Source organism: Juglans regia, chromosome 4 (genome assembly GCF_001411555.2).
Source record: "Juglans regia cultivar Chandler chromosome 4, Walnut 2.0, whole genome shotgun sequence".
In the NCBI taxonomy this organism is placed as follows: Eukaryota; Viridiplantae; Streptophyta; class Magnoliopsida; order Fagales; family Juglandaceae; genus Juglans; species Juglans regia.
This window is the reverse complement of record NC_049904.1, coordinates 9,957,619-9,976,507: the sequence shown is the minus strand read 5'-3', so window position 1 is coordinate 9,976,507 and position 18,889 is coordinate 9,957,619. Positions and strand designations below refer to the sequence as shown.

At 39.4% G+C, this 18,889-nt stretch overlaps 1 protein-coding gene across 1 annotated transcript; it reads right to left on the bottom strand.

Annotated features, from left to right (window-relative positions):
- Positions 1-17,721: 17,721 nt before the first annotated feature.
- On the bottom strand, positions 17,722-18,543 carry LOC108992540 (AAA-ATPase At5g57480-like). Its single transcript, XM_035689162.1, has one exon. The coding sequence runs from the start codon at positions 18,541-18,543 to the stop codon at positions 17,722-17,724; it is 822 nt and encodes a 273-aa protein (XP_035545055.1).
- Between the last annotated feature and the right edge of the window lie 346 nt (positions 18,544-18,889).

Genomic DNA, 18,889 nt, shown 5'->3' with positions numbered 1-18,889 from the left:
AGTTACGGTTTATTTTAAAATATTTTGGGATGATTATATTATATAGTATTAACTTTATTGTTTGTTTTCAATAGTAAATAAGTTAGGTTTTAATATTTTTAGTCGGAGAAATTAAGCGAATATTGAGAATTTTGAGAAGTGATGGTATTTTTTAGGATTAAGATAATTTTAAACATTTAGGAAAAACAAATTATTTTAGTATTTCAGGTTTAAGAATCAAAATATTGTTCGATTGAAATTTATGGGAGTTACATGACAATTTTATAGGTGACGATTGATTTTTCGTTCAGCAATGCTATGGAGAAATTCTGAAAAGTTAAGAAGTCTAGGTAAGTGGAGTTCCTATGCTAAACTTTACATAAAAATAAAATGGGCTAGGGTTAATTTTTGAAAAACATGCATGTTCTATTATGAAAATAAATTTGAACTACTTCGGTTATTTGTTCTGCATTATTTATGAGATTCTGTTCAAGAATACAGTATTTTTCTGGCATGACTGGTGTAGACATGAGCTTATTTTCTGGCATTTTATTTCTAAAATGTGCAAAAGAGAGCTCATGTCTTTTGGAGTGGACATGACTGGCATTTTACATTTGGAGTAATTTATATAATATATCTAGTTATTTTATGTATGTATATATAGGTTATTCTACAAACTTAGATTTTATACACTATAAAATAACATGTGTTATATGTTAAATTTTCATGTGGGTTGTATGTTTGTTTTATTTACACATAACTCTAAGGTTGAATTCTATAATTTAGTATGGCTTAATAATCGAATTCTAACCAATTGACTTTAACAAATTAACTATAACTTGCATAAAGTGTGGGTATCATAACTTATATATTAACTATAACTTATATTTAATGTAACATATGATATTTATAATACCTTGTATGTATAGCACATATTTGCCATGATAGATTTTATCATGACCGAAGGTCACATCGTAATTACTATGGTTTATTAATAGAATTAAAAGGGGCTGTCCTTAATAAATTAACTATAAGTTGTATTGTATATTATGCATCATGACCTAAGTTGATACTACTTTTCAATCAAGTGAATCATATAATTGACTTTATATACAAATGGTAACGTGTATTATGATCTACAACTATCACTTGTAACTTTTTTCTATAGGTATCAAGAAATTTTATTCAAAGGAAAATGAGGCATAGCCCAAGAACATAGGATGTATACAGGAGAAGTACTTAACTAGGGTTTACAATAAAAAGTAGAAAATCATGGACATTAATAACTTCATTAAAATCAATGACTCTCGCCCTTACAAACTAGGTTTTAAAGAAACTTTAAGCTCTTCCAATATCCTCGAAGCTCCTATCATTTCGATCTCGCCAAATGCACCAACACATACTTATAGGGGCCATCTTCCTATTGCTGCTGTAATACCCGGGCTCTAGGCCCAGCCCTTTTGGAAGTCAGTCGGATGCATGAAGCCAGCCCACGAACACTTGATGAGAGATGGACGGCGTCGTTTTGGGATCCCTTTTTGGCTTTTGCACAGTTTTTCTTCTCCGCTAGTTTCCTCTGCTATGCATTTCGGCGAATATTTCCTTTTTCGTGCAACTGCTCCCCACGTCTCCACGGTTTATTTTCGGTTCCGCACTTGAAGTGTTTCCCTCACCACAATTTCGAACTACTCAGACTCTCTCTCGCGCAGACTTTTGGTTCACCTTCGCTGGCGCTTTTGGTTCTGTGGGTCTCGACATTCTGGTTCTTCGAAGGTGAGCCATCGTCCCCTCTCTCCTTCTCTGTTTTTTTTTCTTGTCTTCACCAGCAGTTCGTGAGTTATTTTCTTTGGCTTTGGCACTTTGCAGCATATTTTTGGGTACCAAAAGTCTGGGTGCGTGGTTGGATTTCTTCCTCTGGGTTCTTGAATTTCTTTTCGGTAACTCCCGCCCACTCACTGAATTTTTTTTTCTCTTAATCCTATACCTTGCTGTTACACATTCCATAGATCCTCTTTTATTTATTTTCCTTTGGTTTGTCAATCGCACACAGACAGGCTGTCTTGGCTTGCCGTGCATACACTCATATATTAATCCTTCTTTGCGCAGACCACTAGCGTTTTCAGTAGAGGATTCTGTGACATTTATTTTGGGTTGATGTTTTATATGTTGGGTTGTGGTGGAGTGTGATGGAATTTTGAAGTTGAGGAGTATGTTTTTCGGAAGGCGTTGTGGGATTGTTTTGGGCTATTAATTGAGACTATTTGGTCTAAATTTATAGGTGTTTTAAGCTAGTTATATTGGATTTTTATGCAAGTCTTGAATTGTTGAATGACTAGAATATTGATGCTTGCACTGAAAAATTTTTATTCAAAGGTTGGAGGTGAAGTTTGGTTTTGGTTATGTTTTAATTATTGGAGTTGTTGTTGTTGGTTTTGGAAGTAATTATGGTTGGGTTGGTGTTAATAAAAGGTGGCTGTTTTGGGTTTTAAATGCGAGTGTTTTGAGGAGAGAGCTGTTCGGGTTTAATTGTTACGATAGTTATTGAGTTAAGAAAGGATTGTTTTGATTTATTACTCAATAAATAGTAGCTTACTAGATTGGTTATTAAATGTTGGATATATGTTTTGTTTAAGTGGTGTTACTACTAGAGTTCCGACTCAAGGTGTTGATAATACAAATAAGTCAGGTAAGCGGGGTTCATATACAAGTTTTGCATAAAAAAAATGAAATGAGGTTGATTTTGAAAATATTCATGTTTATTTTTGAAAAGAAATCTAAAAACGACCTCAGATGTTTGTTCTGCATATGCACAAATTCTATAAGAGAAAGTATTTTCTGTCATGACTGGTGTAGACATGAGCTAGTTTTGTGCATTATGTTTTTGAACTATACAAAAAGAGCGAATATGAAAGTCTAAAATTTTTTGCTATGAATAAATGAAGATGTTTCAGTTTCTATTTATTTCAAACATGTGAAATGATCTGAAACTATTCAGTATTTTGTGTTGATATGATGTGATATCTGAAAAACCTTGGAATGAAGTTCTGAATCTGTATCTGAATGTGATCTGTCTCCGATGATGTTCCGTTCTGTTTCTATTAAGGCCCAGCCACAGGTATAATGGTGGTTTATAACCCTACCACGGGGTTGAAACATGAAATACGGCCCAGCCACGAGTATAATGGTGTTTTATAACCCTACCACGGGGGTGAAACATGGTATATGGCCCAGCCACGGGTATAATGGTGGTTTATAACCCTACCACGGGGGTGAAACATGGAATACGACCCAGCCACGGGTATAATGGTGGTTTATAACCCTACCACGGGGGTTAAACATGGTATTTGTCCCGATATGATGCTAAGAGATGATATGATTATGATGTTTCAGTTTGGAAATGCCAATGGATTTTCTTTTTGGGAATAAGTTTATTTTTCTAGAAATTTCGCTCTAATGTTTTCGTAACAAGTTTTGTTTATGCATTACGAAAGCAAATTTGTTGTTTCTGCATTCTGAAAGAAAATGTTTTGTTCTGCTTATCAAATGTTATAAATGCTCATGTTTACATGCTAGTATATGCTCTCTGCTTACTGAGTTGTTGATAACTCACTCCTTCAATCTTCATAATGTTTCAGATGACATTGATGGTTCAGCTGAGGATCAGTATTAGAGTTTATGGAGAAGATTAGCAGTGAATTGTTGTTGGGTATCTCGTGGTATTAGTGTTGATGTTGGAAGTTATTTATATTTTTCTTAAGTTTGCTTCAGTGGATTTAGACGGTTTATGGAGACTTATGTCAATGTTATCTTATTTCTAGTTTGTTATTTGAGACGTGCAGAAGAGTTGATATTTTATTTGGGTTGTTGGATTGAAAATTTGATAAATGAGTTTATATGGTTTATTAATTTGAACTATTTGCGTTTGATTTGAAGTTTGGGAAATATATATTCTTGAATTTGGAAGTACTTTAGCTTTGTTAGAGTTGATTATCAAGTTATATGAGTTAACTTTCCGAACCCTCGGGGACGGGGCGTTACAGCTGCTAACAAATCCACCTGCCTACGAGGCATGACCCATGATAGTCCTATTCCCACACAAAAAAAAAAAAAAAAATCATCCCACAAGGTCTTGGTCACCTTACAATGTAGAAGCAGGTAATCCACAATTTCCCACCCTTTTTACTCATGGAACCCCAGTCCAACACCATTAAACAACGTTTCCTCAAATTGTCTATAATAAGAATCTTTCCTAGGGAAGCTGCCCAAATGAAGAAAGCTGCTTTCGGAGGAGCTTTTGTCTTCCATATATTCCTCCATGGAAAAGTGGTCATGCCCTGGTTCGCTAGAACTTGGTAAAATGATCTAATTGTGAATCTACCTTACTTGGAGAGGCTCCAACTGAACTTATCTAAGGTGCCCTCAGTCACCCTAATAGAATATAGTAAGGCAAAAAACTCGGAGATAACTCCCAACTCCCAACTACTAAAGCAACCTTCACCCGTAGAAGCTCAAAATGTCAGGAAATGTTTCTTTGAGGCTTTGTTCACTACAGCATTTGCATGCCAAAACTTGACTCGAGAAGCATCACCTACCTCAATACGTGCATCAGCTACTCGAGTTTGAGCTTGACATGTTTATTTTTTTTTTACTTAAGCTCGAGCCGAGCTCAAATATAACTAATATTAAGTGAGCCAAGTTCGAACAAGGATATTTGAGATTGTTCGAGTTCAAGTTGAGTTGAAACTGCTAAATATGTTAATTGAGCTTGAGCACCCTCATTCAAATTCGACTCAACTCGATTCAAATATAGCCCTATAAGCGTCTATAAGTATATAGAAAAATAAAAGATAAAAAAGTCTTTCCTTGCTGTACAATAGCATCTTTTTGGCAATAATTTACGGATATTGGTACCACCATTTATAACCATGGCTCCAATATAACCAAGGGCATCACAATTACATCATGCCAAGACTATCTAAGTCAGGCAACCAACTTCACTATTATATGGGCTCCACATCATCCCATCAAAAGAAATTCCAATTTGGCTCCAGAGCATATCAAATAAGACGTCTTCATAATGAGCAATTTTCAGAATTAGTTTTGGAAAAAGCTTTAGGAAATTTAAACAAATATATATTCATATATAACAGAAAAAAACTATTAAGTTTTCCCAAAACAGAAAATCATGATAATACCGAAAGGTGAATTCATCTCTACCTGCCTGTCAAGGATATTATCTCAGGCAAATCAACTGGTAACAGGTGTGCATCTGGGAAATAAAATGGGTAAGAAGAGTTCAGCATGAATATTTAAAGCGCTACATTCTGTTATCTGTATACATGCACATGCACAAGCACAAGCACAAATCTACAGCCACACATATGGGTGTATGGATGTACATTTATAATGTATACACAGACACATAAAACATCAGTAATTATCATAATGAAAAAAGTCATAGGCTGATAGGTCCCAAATGAATAGAACAGAAAATATTGAAGAAAAGCCGTATTCTCTTCGGGTGAGAATGTACCACAATTTGACTCAACAATGATCAGATGCTTTATTCATAATTCTCCTCTGCTTAAATAGCAGAATTGCACCGAAATAAAAGGAAACAAATAACAGACTTGCGGACTGACTTGCGGAACAATAATGGAAAGACGCGGACTGACTTGCGGACTAAGTACCGAAACTGCAGCTCACAAAATAGAGCCTAAAACAGAATAAAAACAGAGCGTAAAAATAGAAAGCTTAAACATAGAGTGACACTAAACGGAAATCCTCCGCTTCGTGCGTTTGTGCGGATGCCATGCGCGCTTCATGCGTATAAGCTCGCTGATCAGTTATGCATGCTACGCTCGCGCGCAATTCATGCGCCTCACGCGTATATGCTCACGGACCCAGTCTTGCCCATTGACCCAGTCACGCCGCATGCTATCTTCCGTAACAGATTATCCCAAATATTTGGGATTTGGTTTACGAAGTCTTGCGAAACGACGTGGCCTATCATTACTCCCCCCAACAAGCGGATCCTTGTCCTCAAGGTCCAGACGCGGAAACATTTCTTTCAGCTTGGCAGTTGATTCCCATGTTGCTTCTTCGGGTGGAAGGTGTTTCCATTGCACCAAGCCTTCTTCAACCATCTGAGTCCCTTGCTTGAGCCATCGGTAGTCTAAAATAGTTTGAGGTTCTAAGATGACTTCCCCCTCGTCGGAGAAAGGTGGTAACTCAACTTGTTTAGCTTCAGCCCCCTCTCGGTTGAGGTCTTCATTAAACTGGTAGCTTTTAAGTAGCGATACATGAAACATTGGGTGAATGCGTGCTTCCTCCGGCAACTTTAATTTATATGCTACTGGTCCAATTTTTTCGAGAATTTGGTAGGGTCCGAAAAAACGGCTAGCCAGTTTTTGGTGGACCCGTTTAAAGACCGTTTACTGGCGATATGGATGTAGCTTCAACAGCACCTAGTCGCCGATATTGAACGTAATGTCCCTTCTTTTTTTATCTGCCAACTGCTTCATTCGATTCTGCGATCTCTCTAAATTAATCTTCAATTGCCGTAGCAGTTCATCTCGGCGCATGAGTTGTTGGTCAACTTCGTGTACTGAGGAGAGGCCATCTTTGTACGTCGGAATAGAGGGTGGTAACCGCCCATACAGCGCCTGGAAAGGAGTCATTCCAGTCGAAATGTGATATGTTGTATTGTACCAATATTCAGCCCAAGGTAAGTATGAACACCATTTCCGGGGCCACTGATGAACAAAACACCGTAGATATTGTTCGACGCAACGGTTGACGACTTCCGTTTGGCCATCCGTTTGTGGATGGTATGAGGAACTGAGTTTCAGTTTGGTGCCCGACATCTTGAAGAATTCTTGCCAAAAATGGCTGATGAAAATCGGATCCCGATCGCTGACAATTGACTTGGGCATCCCGTGCAGCTTGATAATACCTTCGACAAATTTTTCTGCCACATTTTTTGCAGTGAAAGGATGGCTTAAGGTCAGGAAATGTGCAGACTTACTGAATCTGTCGACAACTACCATTATGGTGTCTCTCCCTTGTGAGGTTGGTAAACCTTCAATAAAATCTAGGGAGATGTCGTCCCATACTTGACACGGAATGGGTAATGGCTGAAGGAGTCCGGCTGGAGACAAGGTTTCTGTTTTAATTTTCTGGCAAACTTCACATCCTTTTACGTAGTTCTGCACTGCTCCATGCATCCCCGGCCAGTAAAATTGTTGTCCCAGCTTCTTAAATGTACGTAAGACACCCGAATGACCCCCCACCTTGGTGTCATGCATCTCGTGCAGCAATTTAGCCCGTAAGGCTGTGTCGTTCGGAACAATAATCCTGCCTTTGTAACGTAAGAGTCCTTTGCACCATGTATACGAACTTCCAGGTTGTTTCGTGGCCACACGGCGTTTTGCTTGAATGTATGGGTCCTTTTCCGCAGCTCTTTTAATTTCTTCCCACAAGCTAACTTGCGGAAAAAAAATAGTTTGAAGGACGGGACTGCCCTGTTTTCGAGAGAGAGCATCAGCTGCAGAGTTTTCGCGGCCTGGTTTGTATGTAATTTCATAATCGTAGCCCAACAACTTAGCGACCCATTTTTGTTGCTCCGGAGTTGCTATTCGCTGCTCTAAAAAATATTTGAGGCTACATTGATCGGTTTGAATGTAGAATTTCTGGCCTAGAAGGTAAGGCCGCCAGGTGCGTATGGCTTCGATGATAGCCAACATTTCCTTAGCGTACGTTGACCATGATTTCTTAGCCACTCCGAGAGCTCGACTCATGTAAGCCACTGGCTTGCCGCGTTGAGATAGAACTGCTCCGATGCCTTCTCCCGACGCATCCGTTTCAATAGTAAAAGATTCGTTGAAGTTTGGCATGGCCAATATAGGAGTGGTCGTCATGGCCCGTTTGAGCGGAAGAAAGGCACGTTCAGCTTCCTCGTGCCATCCGAATTGCCCCTTTTTGAGAAGATTAGTGAGAGGTCTAGCTATGATACCGTAGTTTTTGACGAACTTCCGGTAATAACCTGTCAAGCCTAGAAAACCACGCAGTTCCGAAATGTTAGTGGGTTGTGGCCAGGCTACCATAGCAGCAATTTTATTGTCATCCACCTTCACGCCTTGACTAGTGATGATGTGCCCCAAGTACTCCAGTTCTTGCTGCCCAAATGCACACTTGCTCGATTTTACAAAAAATCGATGCTGCCTCAATATTTCAAAGGCTTGCCTTACATGTAATAAATGGCGGTCCCAATCCGGACTATAGATTAGAATATCATCAAAGAAAACTAATATAAATTTTCTAAGATGCGGACGAAAGATGGAGTTCATGATAGCTTGAAATGTTGAAGGCGCGTTACATAAACCGAACGGCATTACTAAGTATTCGTAATGACCATTATGTGTCCGAAAAGCAGTTTTATGGATGTCACTTGGTTTAACTCGTACCTGATGGTAGCCCGCTCGCAGATCGAGTTTGGTAAAATACGAAGCACCGTGGAGCTCATCCAACATATCATCCACTGTTGGTATCGGAAATCGATCTTTAATCGTTGCGGCGTTGAGTGCCCGATAATCTGTGCAAAAGCGCCAATTCCCGTCTTTCTTTTTTACTAGCAATACGGGTGATGAAAATGGGCTAGTGCTGGTTTGAACAAGCCCTGATTGCAGCATGTCCTGGACCTGCTTTTCGATCTCATTTTTCTGATAATGTGCGTACCGATAAGGCCGAACGTTTATTGGTTCGGTTCCTTCCTTCAGATTAATGCAGTGGTCGACTTCCCTTGGTGGTGGTAAGCAAGAGGGCTCTACGAATAGATCAGAAAATTCCTGCAGTAATTTTTGCATGCTGGGATGAATCTTCATCGGTGGTTCTGCTTGAGCGATCTGGAAGCATAACGCAAACAGCATTTGACTTGGGCGACATTCCTTGGTTAGTTCCTTGAGTGACGCGGCTTGGATGTCTTGCCCGTCGACGCCGATTATTCTCCTGGGTTGATTTTCCCATAAAAATTCCATGGTTAATTGTTTCCAGTCGCACACCACGGCACCAAGTAATTCAAGCCATTGTATTCCAAGTACTACGTCCAAGCCCGTGAGAGGTAAGGAATAAAGAGTTAAGGAAAACACATTGCCCTGCAAATTGATTTGTACCCCTTCGAACCTTCCTTGACATCTAAGAGATTCTCCATTGGCAACCCGAACGGGAAAAGTCTCTGTTGGAATAACTGGCAATCGCAACAAGTTAGCTAAACGCTCACTCAGGAAATTGTGAGTTGATCCGCTGTCGATTAATATAATGACGTCGTGGTCACCGATTCTAGCCGTTACTCGCATGGTCTTGGGCGCTGACCAGCCCGTTAACGCATGCAACGTAATCTCTGGTTCTAGATTCTCCTCCTGGTGTCTTCCCGTATCTCTTTCTTCATTGACTTCATCATAGGGAACGTTAATATCGTCCTCGTAGCCCTCCAACATTAGTATCCGTGGCCCTTGACATCTATGACCTGCAGTAAAACGTTCATTACAATTGAAACATAAACCTTGGAGACGTCGTCGCTGCATTTCCTCCCAACTCAATCGTCGAACTGGAGCGCCATTTGCTGCCCGATTTGCTGGTGGAAGAGCTGGGGGAGCTCGTAATGGAGGGGTAGGTCGTAAGACCCTCCTTTGTCTCATTAGTTGATCATCTCTCATCCTTGCAAAACGTATAGCATCTTTCAAAGTTTGTGGTTTAAACATACGGATTCCATCCGAAATTTCTGTCTTCAAACCACCCATGAAGGTGCCCACCAAAGCCTTTTGTGTCCAACCTTTGACCCGGTTGCCTAATTGTTCGAATTCCCGTTGGTAATCACGCATGGAACCCGTCTGCCGGATACGGGACAGAGCCTCGTCAAAGTCTTCGCAGTCTGATGGCCCAAAACGCGCCCAGAGTTCCTCTTCAAAGTCGATCCAGGACAGCACTCGACCTTCATCTTGAAAAGTCCTGCGAATCCATTGCCACCACTGGTTGGCTTCTCCTTCCAAATGGTAAGATGCTAAAGAAACCTTTTGGTTGTCGGGAGTATTTTGGAACTCGAAAAACTGGTTTACACGGTTGAACCATTCCGTCGGATCATCTCCCGAAAATCGTGGAAATTCTAATTTTGCCGTTTTGGAGGATACCACAAACCGTCCCCCATTGTGACCTTCACGGTTTGGATTACCATGGTTTGGAGGTTCTTGGTTGGCAAGGAGCACATCAGAGAGACGGTTAAGAGTCTCTTGAACGTGTCGCAATCGATCCGCCATGCCCAGCTCCATCCGGTGTAGCCCCTCTTGAACTTCACCAAGTCCAGCCTCCAGATGTTCAATTCTCTCTTTATTGGTTCCCATAGTAAAATGAACCTGGCTCTGAGGCCAATTGATAGGTCCCAAATAAATAGAACAGAAAATATTGAAGAAAAGCCGTATTCTCTTCGGGTGAGAATGTACCACAATTTGACTCAACAATGATTAGATGCTTTATTCATAAATTCTCCTCTGCTTAAATAGCAGAATTGCACCGAAATAAAAGGAAACAAATAACAGACTTGCGGACTGACTTGCGGAACAATAATGGAAAGACGCGGACTGACTTGCGGACTAAGTACCGAAACTGCAGCTCACAAAACAGAGCCTAAAACAGAATAAAAACAGAGCGTAAAAATAGAAAGCTTAAACATAGAGTGACACTAAACGGAAATCCTCCGCTTCGTGCGTTTGTGCGGATGCCATGCGCGCTTCATGCGTATAAGCTCGCTGATCAGTTATGCATGCTACGCTCGCGCGCAATTCATGCGCCTCACGCGTATATGCTCACGGACCCAGTCTTGCCCATTGACCCAGTCACGCCGCATGCTATCTTCCGTAACAGATTATCCCAAATATTTGGGATTTGGTTTACGAAGTCTTGCGGAACGACGTGGCCTATCATAGGCCAAAACAGGCATATATTACAAGTATTCATTAATTTTGCATGGAAACAAGATAACTAATATGTTAAATTCCAATTTTGTATTTAATCACGTAAAGAACCACGACACGTCTATCTAGAAAATTAGTAACATCGAGTACCTTGTTAGGTAACGCGCTACAAGTTGGAAATCAGGAAGCAACGCTAAGCGGTAAATAGTATGATCATATAAATGCATGCATATTGTGAATATTATTGTTATGTATGAAATTATGATGTGCTTATGATGGTTAACTACGCTACGTTAAAAGGCAAGTCAAGGTTAGATTCCTTTAACAATCTTTGATGAAATATGAGATTATGCTCGAATGAATGAATTAGTTGTTTGATTGATTAAATGTTACTAAAATCATATGAAAGCCATGAGATGTTCATGTTGTAATTCAAGTCAAGTATGCCATGTAATGGAATAGTCAAATTATGCAAGCCATGTCCATGTAATACATAGATTATGTATCACATGTTCATATAGTACTTAGCCATGGAATGTCATAAAACGTTCAAAGCATGTTATGTCATGTCATGTTATGCTACGCCATGTATAAGAAAATGCCATGTTATGCTATGACATGCTATTCCATCTACAAGAATATGCCATGCTATGATATGTCATGTACAAGAATATGCCATGTTATGTCATATTATGCTATGCCATGTTATAAATGTCCATAAAGTCTAATAAATTCTCATGCATTAAGAAAGATAATAAATGTTACGGTGCCACGGACTCAAGCGTGGTTAACTATAATTAAAGTGAAACATAGACTCAAGCGTGTTTCATTCCATGTTACTCAGTTAAGTGAAACACAGATTCAAGCGTGTTTCACTCGATGTTATTCAGTTAAGTGAAACACGGACTCAAGCATGTTTCACTCCATATTACTCAATTAAGTGGAACACAAACCCAAGCGTGTTTCACTTCATGTTATACAAGTTAAGTGAAACACGGACCCAAGCGTGTTTCACTCCATGTTATGACAAGATAAACAAGTTATTATGCATTCGCGTTACATGTTTGCCATGATTATGTATGCTTCTGCTCATGTTAATGATGAATATATATATATGCTATGTGAATATGTAACGATATATGTATATATGTGAAGTTTTTCAGAAAGTTATATTACATGTATGATTAGGAATATGTGATGCTATATGTATGCTGTTAAGAGTCTTCAGAAATTAAATCCATGCTAGGCTAGATTATATTTTACAGTATGATGTGCTATTTACTGAGTATTCGACTCATTTTTGTTCATCTTGCTGTTTTCTTTCATGTCTAATTTTTACAGATGGTGTTTATGACGACGCAGAGCTGGATGGCCAGGAGTAGATCTAGTATAAAGACTTAGGAAGAAATAAGTGATTTTTACACAAGAACTATAATCATTTTATGTCATTCGTAGGATGGGCTTAGTCTTTCCACTTTACGTTCAGTTTTGAAACAATTATGCTCATTTCAGTTTTTGATGCTTTTCAATAAACAAGATAATTCAGGATATAAATCTCTTTACCGGGCTTTATGTTATGAATGTTAATAATATTTCTATCCTACAGGAACGGGGTGTTACAAAACCACCATCCCATCCATTTCATCCAAACAAGGGGACGTTTAGTGTTTTCATGAATATGGTAAAAATGTTTGTAAATAGTTGTGAAAACCTTTTAAGAGGAGGTTTTAATAGAGTTTTTTAAAAGTGGTGGGACCCATTGAGAACATGTTTGCAAGTAAAGTTTTTAGAGTTTTTTTTAATCAGTTTTTTAAAAGATCTTTTTGGAGGATATAATAAATAATTCAGAATTTTTGTTTTTTACTTCAAGAAAAAAAAAGGTAACAGCCCCCATGGTGGTTGCCAGCAAGGGGTGGCCAGCTTGGCCACCACAGGTGACCTAGATCGGGTGGCCAAGGGTCTCCTTAGCTGCCAAAGGGTGGCCCAAATCTGGCCGCTCATAAAACTGACTCCCATCAAGCTGCCCTTGGTGGCCAGATCTAAGCCACCCTGTGGTGACAGCCACTAGGGGTTGGCTGGCTGCTGCTATTTAAATTTTAATTTAAAAGAATATTGTTCTGGAAGATGGGTTTTGAGTTTTAGAAAAATACCTTCTGAATTGTTTGGAAGATGGGTTTTTTTTTTTATCGAAACGAATGTATAGGTGAAGAAAAAAAAAATCCCTTCTGAATTCAGAGAGGATTTAGTTGGTAAACATCCCATATGACTCTCAGCAACTCATTCCCTAAATCAAACTTTGTTACAACTTGCCCCCGAGTAAGATCAGGGCCTTAAAGTTAGTGGTTCCGATTACACATGCCAGACACGTGCATCCGTTTTGAGTTTAAATGACAATATTACCTTCATTTACACCAACAATGTCATGATTGCCCTCAATTAAAAATAAAAGGCTTAAATATTAAAATAGTCCTTGTGGCTTTCCCGTTAGACAGATTAATCTATGAAAATGGGGCATTAGTTTGGAGATTTTTTTTTTCTTTTACGTAATTCAACCTTACCTTTTTTCATCACTCCACTGAATTTTGACATCTTAATATGCTCACCAATTTTGGAGGTATATTTGAGAATGGGAAAGTCTCTCTAGATATACTCGGTTCAAGGTGGGCGATGGATAATGAATCAAGTTCTAGCATGGCCTATGGTGTGGTGACGAGGCCCTCAAGGAAGCTTTTATGGGAGTTTATGGACTTGCAGGGTTGCAGGAAGCCTCAGTTGCTGATCTATTAGAGCTGTCCGGTGGTGTTCCTCAATGGAATGTCACTTTCCTTAGAGTAGCACCAGATTGGGAAGTTAAGGCATTCACTAATTTCTACAACCTTGTCTATTCTACTAGTGTGAGGATGGGAGAGGCAGATAGGTTCATCTGGAGTTTGTCGAAGAAGGGGAAGTTTTCTGTTCGTTCATTCAATCAGCCTGTTATCACGACAATTCTATCTCACTGCCGTTGAAGAGTACCCAGAAGACAGACACCTCTTAAAGCAGCTTTGTTTATATGGACAGCTTGCTTGGGGAAGATCCTCAACTTAGAGAACCTATTGAGATGTTGGATCATCATAGTGGATTGGTGTTGCATGTGCAAAAGCTTGGGGAGATTGTTGACCATTTACTTCTTCATTGCAAGGTGGCCGTGGCCTTATGGAATGAATTTTTTGCTAAGCTGGGAATAGCTTGGGTGATGCCGAGAATGGTAGTTGACTTCCTAGCAAATTGGAGAGGTATGCGTGCAGTGTGGTAACTCGCAAATCATAGCAATATGGAAGATGGTTCTCATTTGCTTATGGAGGTGTCTTTAGAGGGAGAGGAGGAATGGTATAAGCTTTGAAGATCACGGGCGGTCAATGGATGAGCTTATAGTTTTATTTTTTCACACTTCATTCCATTGGTCGATTGTATTAGACTTTGATGATCTGAATATCCATGAACTCCTTGTCTACCTAGTCAATCATGCCTAGGTGTTGCTCATGTATATTGTGTAACTGGGCTATACCTAGTTCTCATCAATAAAATCCTTATTTACCTATAAATAAATCATATTAAATCATATGCCGTGGTTAAAAAAATAAGAAACACTTGAGTAAACCTTATCAAGCAAAGTGAGTTTAATTATTAAAACTAGGCATTATCAACATTTATGCTATCTTTAAAAGATTTTTTTTTTTTTTTCATGTAGTTAAACAAAATGTATTTCCATGATGATGCATGTCTATTTTTTTACAAGTAATATAACGCGTGTCATGTGATAATAATAGTACATTTTTTTAAAAGTGATAATAGTGGTCTACGCAATCTACTTATAAACCATCATTCTTGCTTTCATTCAGCTTTATTTCTTTGGTTGCCTTGTCAACATCTTCAATTTCTTAAATCTATTAGCTTCGTCTTTCATTCCAATTCCTATTGCTTCTGTTTTTGTTTTTATTACAGCACTCCAGAACTATATTCCATTTAGATTTGACATGGACAAATATGCACAATACAACAATTCTCTCATGGCAACACACAATGGCAGATATATTTCCTATGCGTGTACCAGTTTACTTTTTGCAATAAACTTAATCCTAGTCCTTCCCCCACTTTGTTGGTCCTCTAATGAACAACTCTTTAAAGGAAATTTTAATGGTTACTTTTACAATCTAATAAGAAAGCATTACTTTTCAAAAATATCACTAACTTATATACTTTTTTTCCATTCAAATTCAAAGTCGGAGAATTCATAGAAAGGTGTGCATTAATTTATTGAAGCATAAAGAAATTTCGGAACAATCCAAAAGGAGATATAAGACCACTAACATATGGAGGAAATGATATAGAGTTTTTACACTCCAAACTTTTTGCTCTTCAGATTTTCAAATTTATCATTTTGAATCTAGGATTTGTAACTTTTTTCAATTAAAACCCTCTTTCAAATTTCCATTATAAACTCTAAAGGAAATCAGACGTTGCATGCCACATGTGGGCACGCAGCATGCCACATGTCAAGAAATAATAAAAATTTAAAGTAAATAAAAAAATAAAACAGGAAGAATTGCAAAACTGAAAAAAAATAGAGAAAAAAGCTGTTGAATTTAAAAAAGGCAGTCTCGTAAAGACCCATGTTGTGCCTGCCAGGCAGCTCAGCCTGCAACAACCAGGGCTGCACCTGGTTTGGGAACCCAGGCGTCCATGCCACTTGGGTCTCGCCGACACCCGTTTTTTTTCAATCACAGTTTTTTATTAAGTTTTGAAATTGTTTTGCTTTTTAAGTTTTAAATGACTTCAATGTCTTTTTTATAAAAATTTAAGCATTTTTTTCTAGTTTTTTACACGTGGCTGCTACGTATGAGATTTTCTAACGGAAATCAGACAAGGTATTAGAATGGCACAAGATTGGGAGGTAAAATGTTATAAATTTGAAACCCAGGAACTTATTATATGCTAACCGAAATGATATAGAATGCAAAATCGTGAGGCTTGCAACTACTACACTAACATTTATCTCATACCTTTGCCTCTGTAAAGTTTGGCCATAACATAGTGAATGGCTGTACATAAGAATTATAGACCATAATGCTTGCATACCTAATGATGGAGGCTTTGATGCAAAATGTATAGATCCCAATGTCAATGATTCTGAGAAAGCAATTAGTATCGTACGTCCATCAGGGTCCCATGTCGCTCCCTGATTTTAAAAGAATAAAGAAACTATTGAAATTTCCACCATTGTATGAGAGAATAGAAAATCAAATTAAGTAAAAGGTGGAAAACAAATTGACAAACAGCACATCAATAACTCCAACTTCCAACTTATGTTCTCTGTATTAGAATGCGTAAAAGCACATGTAAGCAGAATTTTAGAAGTACAGAATAACTAAAGATTATTCCATAAGAAATGTGATTCCATAAAAAAGGCATCTATTTAGATTAAATAACAGTTATATGATTATAATTATAATAAAAGTCTGATAAATGTAGTACTATCAATCACAAATCATAAAATCCCTAGTAAAGGGTTTTTTTATGCCTAAAGTCATTAGGTGAAATGCACGTATTCTATGCAAAACCTAGGGCACCAAATAAGATTATACTAGTCAATTATACTCTTTTTCCCCACCATATATAATAGAATGTTGAGAGAAAAAGACAAAATCTCTCTCATTTCCGTGCAAGCCCTAATATTAACATGGTAACAAAGAAAGTTGTTTTATTTTGCTCAGCTCTGCAACAGTGCTAACATTACAAGTTCAGGGCATAGGTTAGAGGTGTAAGGCTCGTCATCGCCATGACATTGAATGTCCTTGCTATCGCTTCCTGTTTGTATGGTGTACAAGATTCCATATTGCAGCTATTGTGATATTTGTTTTCACTTGAGGAGCTTCTCGGGCACCACACATCTCAACCTCAATATAAATTCATCAGTGTTCCTACTTTTCATTTTAATCTACTATTTATTAGCAAAAAAGTAAAACTCAGCGGTCAAGGACGCATTGGTGGTAGACAATTCACAACTCTATAATTGGCTATCCTAAATAGAATGGCACAAGATTGGGAGGTAAATTGCTTTACCTCTTTTTATGCTCAGCTGTATGCTCCTCAATAGTAGCTTTCTCTGTCCCAGACAACTGCATTGGGTAAAGATCCTTACCCTGGATAATTTGAGGGAGAGACATGTTATGGTGTTGAATGGTGTTGTATGTGCATCCTGAATGGAGAATTGGCATATCATCTCTTACTTCACTTCAAGGCAGCCCATTCTATGTGGAAAATGATGCTTAGCCTATTTGGGCTAATAAAGGTGATGCCTAAAATGGAAAATAATCCCAATTTTCTTGATGGAGGTGCATATGGAACACCAACTGCCACTTCATTTGAGATAAATATCTTAACTAGAGATATATCTAACCTGATGAGAACCAAGATGGGTCTAGTCTTAAAGATCATTTGCAACTTCCAGATGGGCCAAGAAGGTCAAGGAGACAATGCAAGGATTGATGCAATCCACTTGGGACAAATTTAGCAAGAGCCCAACATTCAAGATAGGGCTTGAAGTAGGACTGTTCATCAGGGTTCCAACCCGGGAACCCGGGTATATCCGGATCCGGATCCGGGTTTCGAACCCGGGCCGAAACCCGGGCCGGATTGATCCGGGTCAGACCCGGGTTGGAACCCGGGTAAATCCGGGTTTTTCAAAACCCGGATTCCGGGTTCTGGGTTGAACCCGGATTTTTGTGGTGAACACTCCTCAACAATGCCGAAGCTTCTCGATGTGGTTTGTGGTGAACACGAAAATCCTCTCGCTCCCACAGCACGACCATAATCCGTCCGTGAAATTCAACAATCCCGACATCGTCATCGTATTGTTACCACCATCTTCACCTGAGCCACCCCCACCTCGCATTTCACCCATATCATAGTAAGTGCTTCTCGCTTGCGAACTAGTACTATTAGCCTTCTTCCTGTTCGTCAAATTTAGAGAGCAATCGATGTCTTCGATGACAATTATGGACTTAGAGCTCGTCTTCATCAGCAGCTTCCTCAGGTCCGAGTTGGTATGCACCTCGGTCAGCTCCAAGTCGTAAATATCGTAACCCAGATAGTTTGCCATGGCTGCGATCATGCTTGATTTCCCTGTCCCCGGCGATCCATAAAGCAGGTACCCTCTTTTCCAGGCCCGCCCAGTCTTTTGGTAGAATCCTTGACCGTTGGCGAAGCCCATAAGATCCTCCATGATCTCCTGCTTCTTTACCGGGTCCATGGCTAAGGTTTCGAATGTGCTTGGATGCTTAAACGAGACAGGCTCCCACGGGTGTCCCCTCGAGTCCAAGGATCCACCTTTCGAGTTTGTGTACAAAAGACGGTCCTGGTTCTTTCTACGTATGTCATTTGCCTTTTCCATTATGTAATCCAAGTACGAATCAAGAATCAGGGTTTTGTCGCGTTTCTTGATTCGGAGAGTGAAGCCTCGTTTTTCTTCTGGTAAAGGACGCCACGAGAAAGTTTGAGCTTGCCTTTGTGTGACGACGTGTTCCCAGAGGACGGTGACGCCGTTGTAGGTGTCGACCATTTGAGGATTTAGGGTTTTCGTAACGAGAGAGAGAGAGAGATAGCGAGACTGCGAGAGAGACAGAACGGGGGGGGGGGGGTTTCGTTTAGACCCGGGTACCGGGTTTAAAACCCGGTACTCGGATTTGTAACCGTATCCGGGCCGGATAGATCCGGGCTTTTTTAACCCGGATTTAATCCGGGTCAAAACCCGGAACCGGATCCCGGTTTTTCGGGTTTCGGACCGGGCCGGGAAAAAACCCGGCCCAGTTGAACAGTCCTAGCTTGAAGGATGAAGATCCAGTTTTAATTCATTTGATTAGCTATGGAAGAGGGCAACGACAAGACTTAAAGGCTTTGAGCTCTTG

Excerpts from the sequence above, each read along its gene's own strand:
- LOC108992540 (XM_035689162.1), bottom strand. The coding sequence starts at position 18,543 with ATGGTCGACACCTACAACGGCGTCACCGTCCTCTGGGAACACGTCGTC.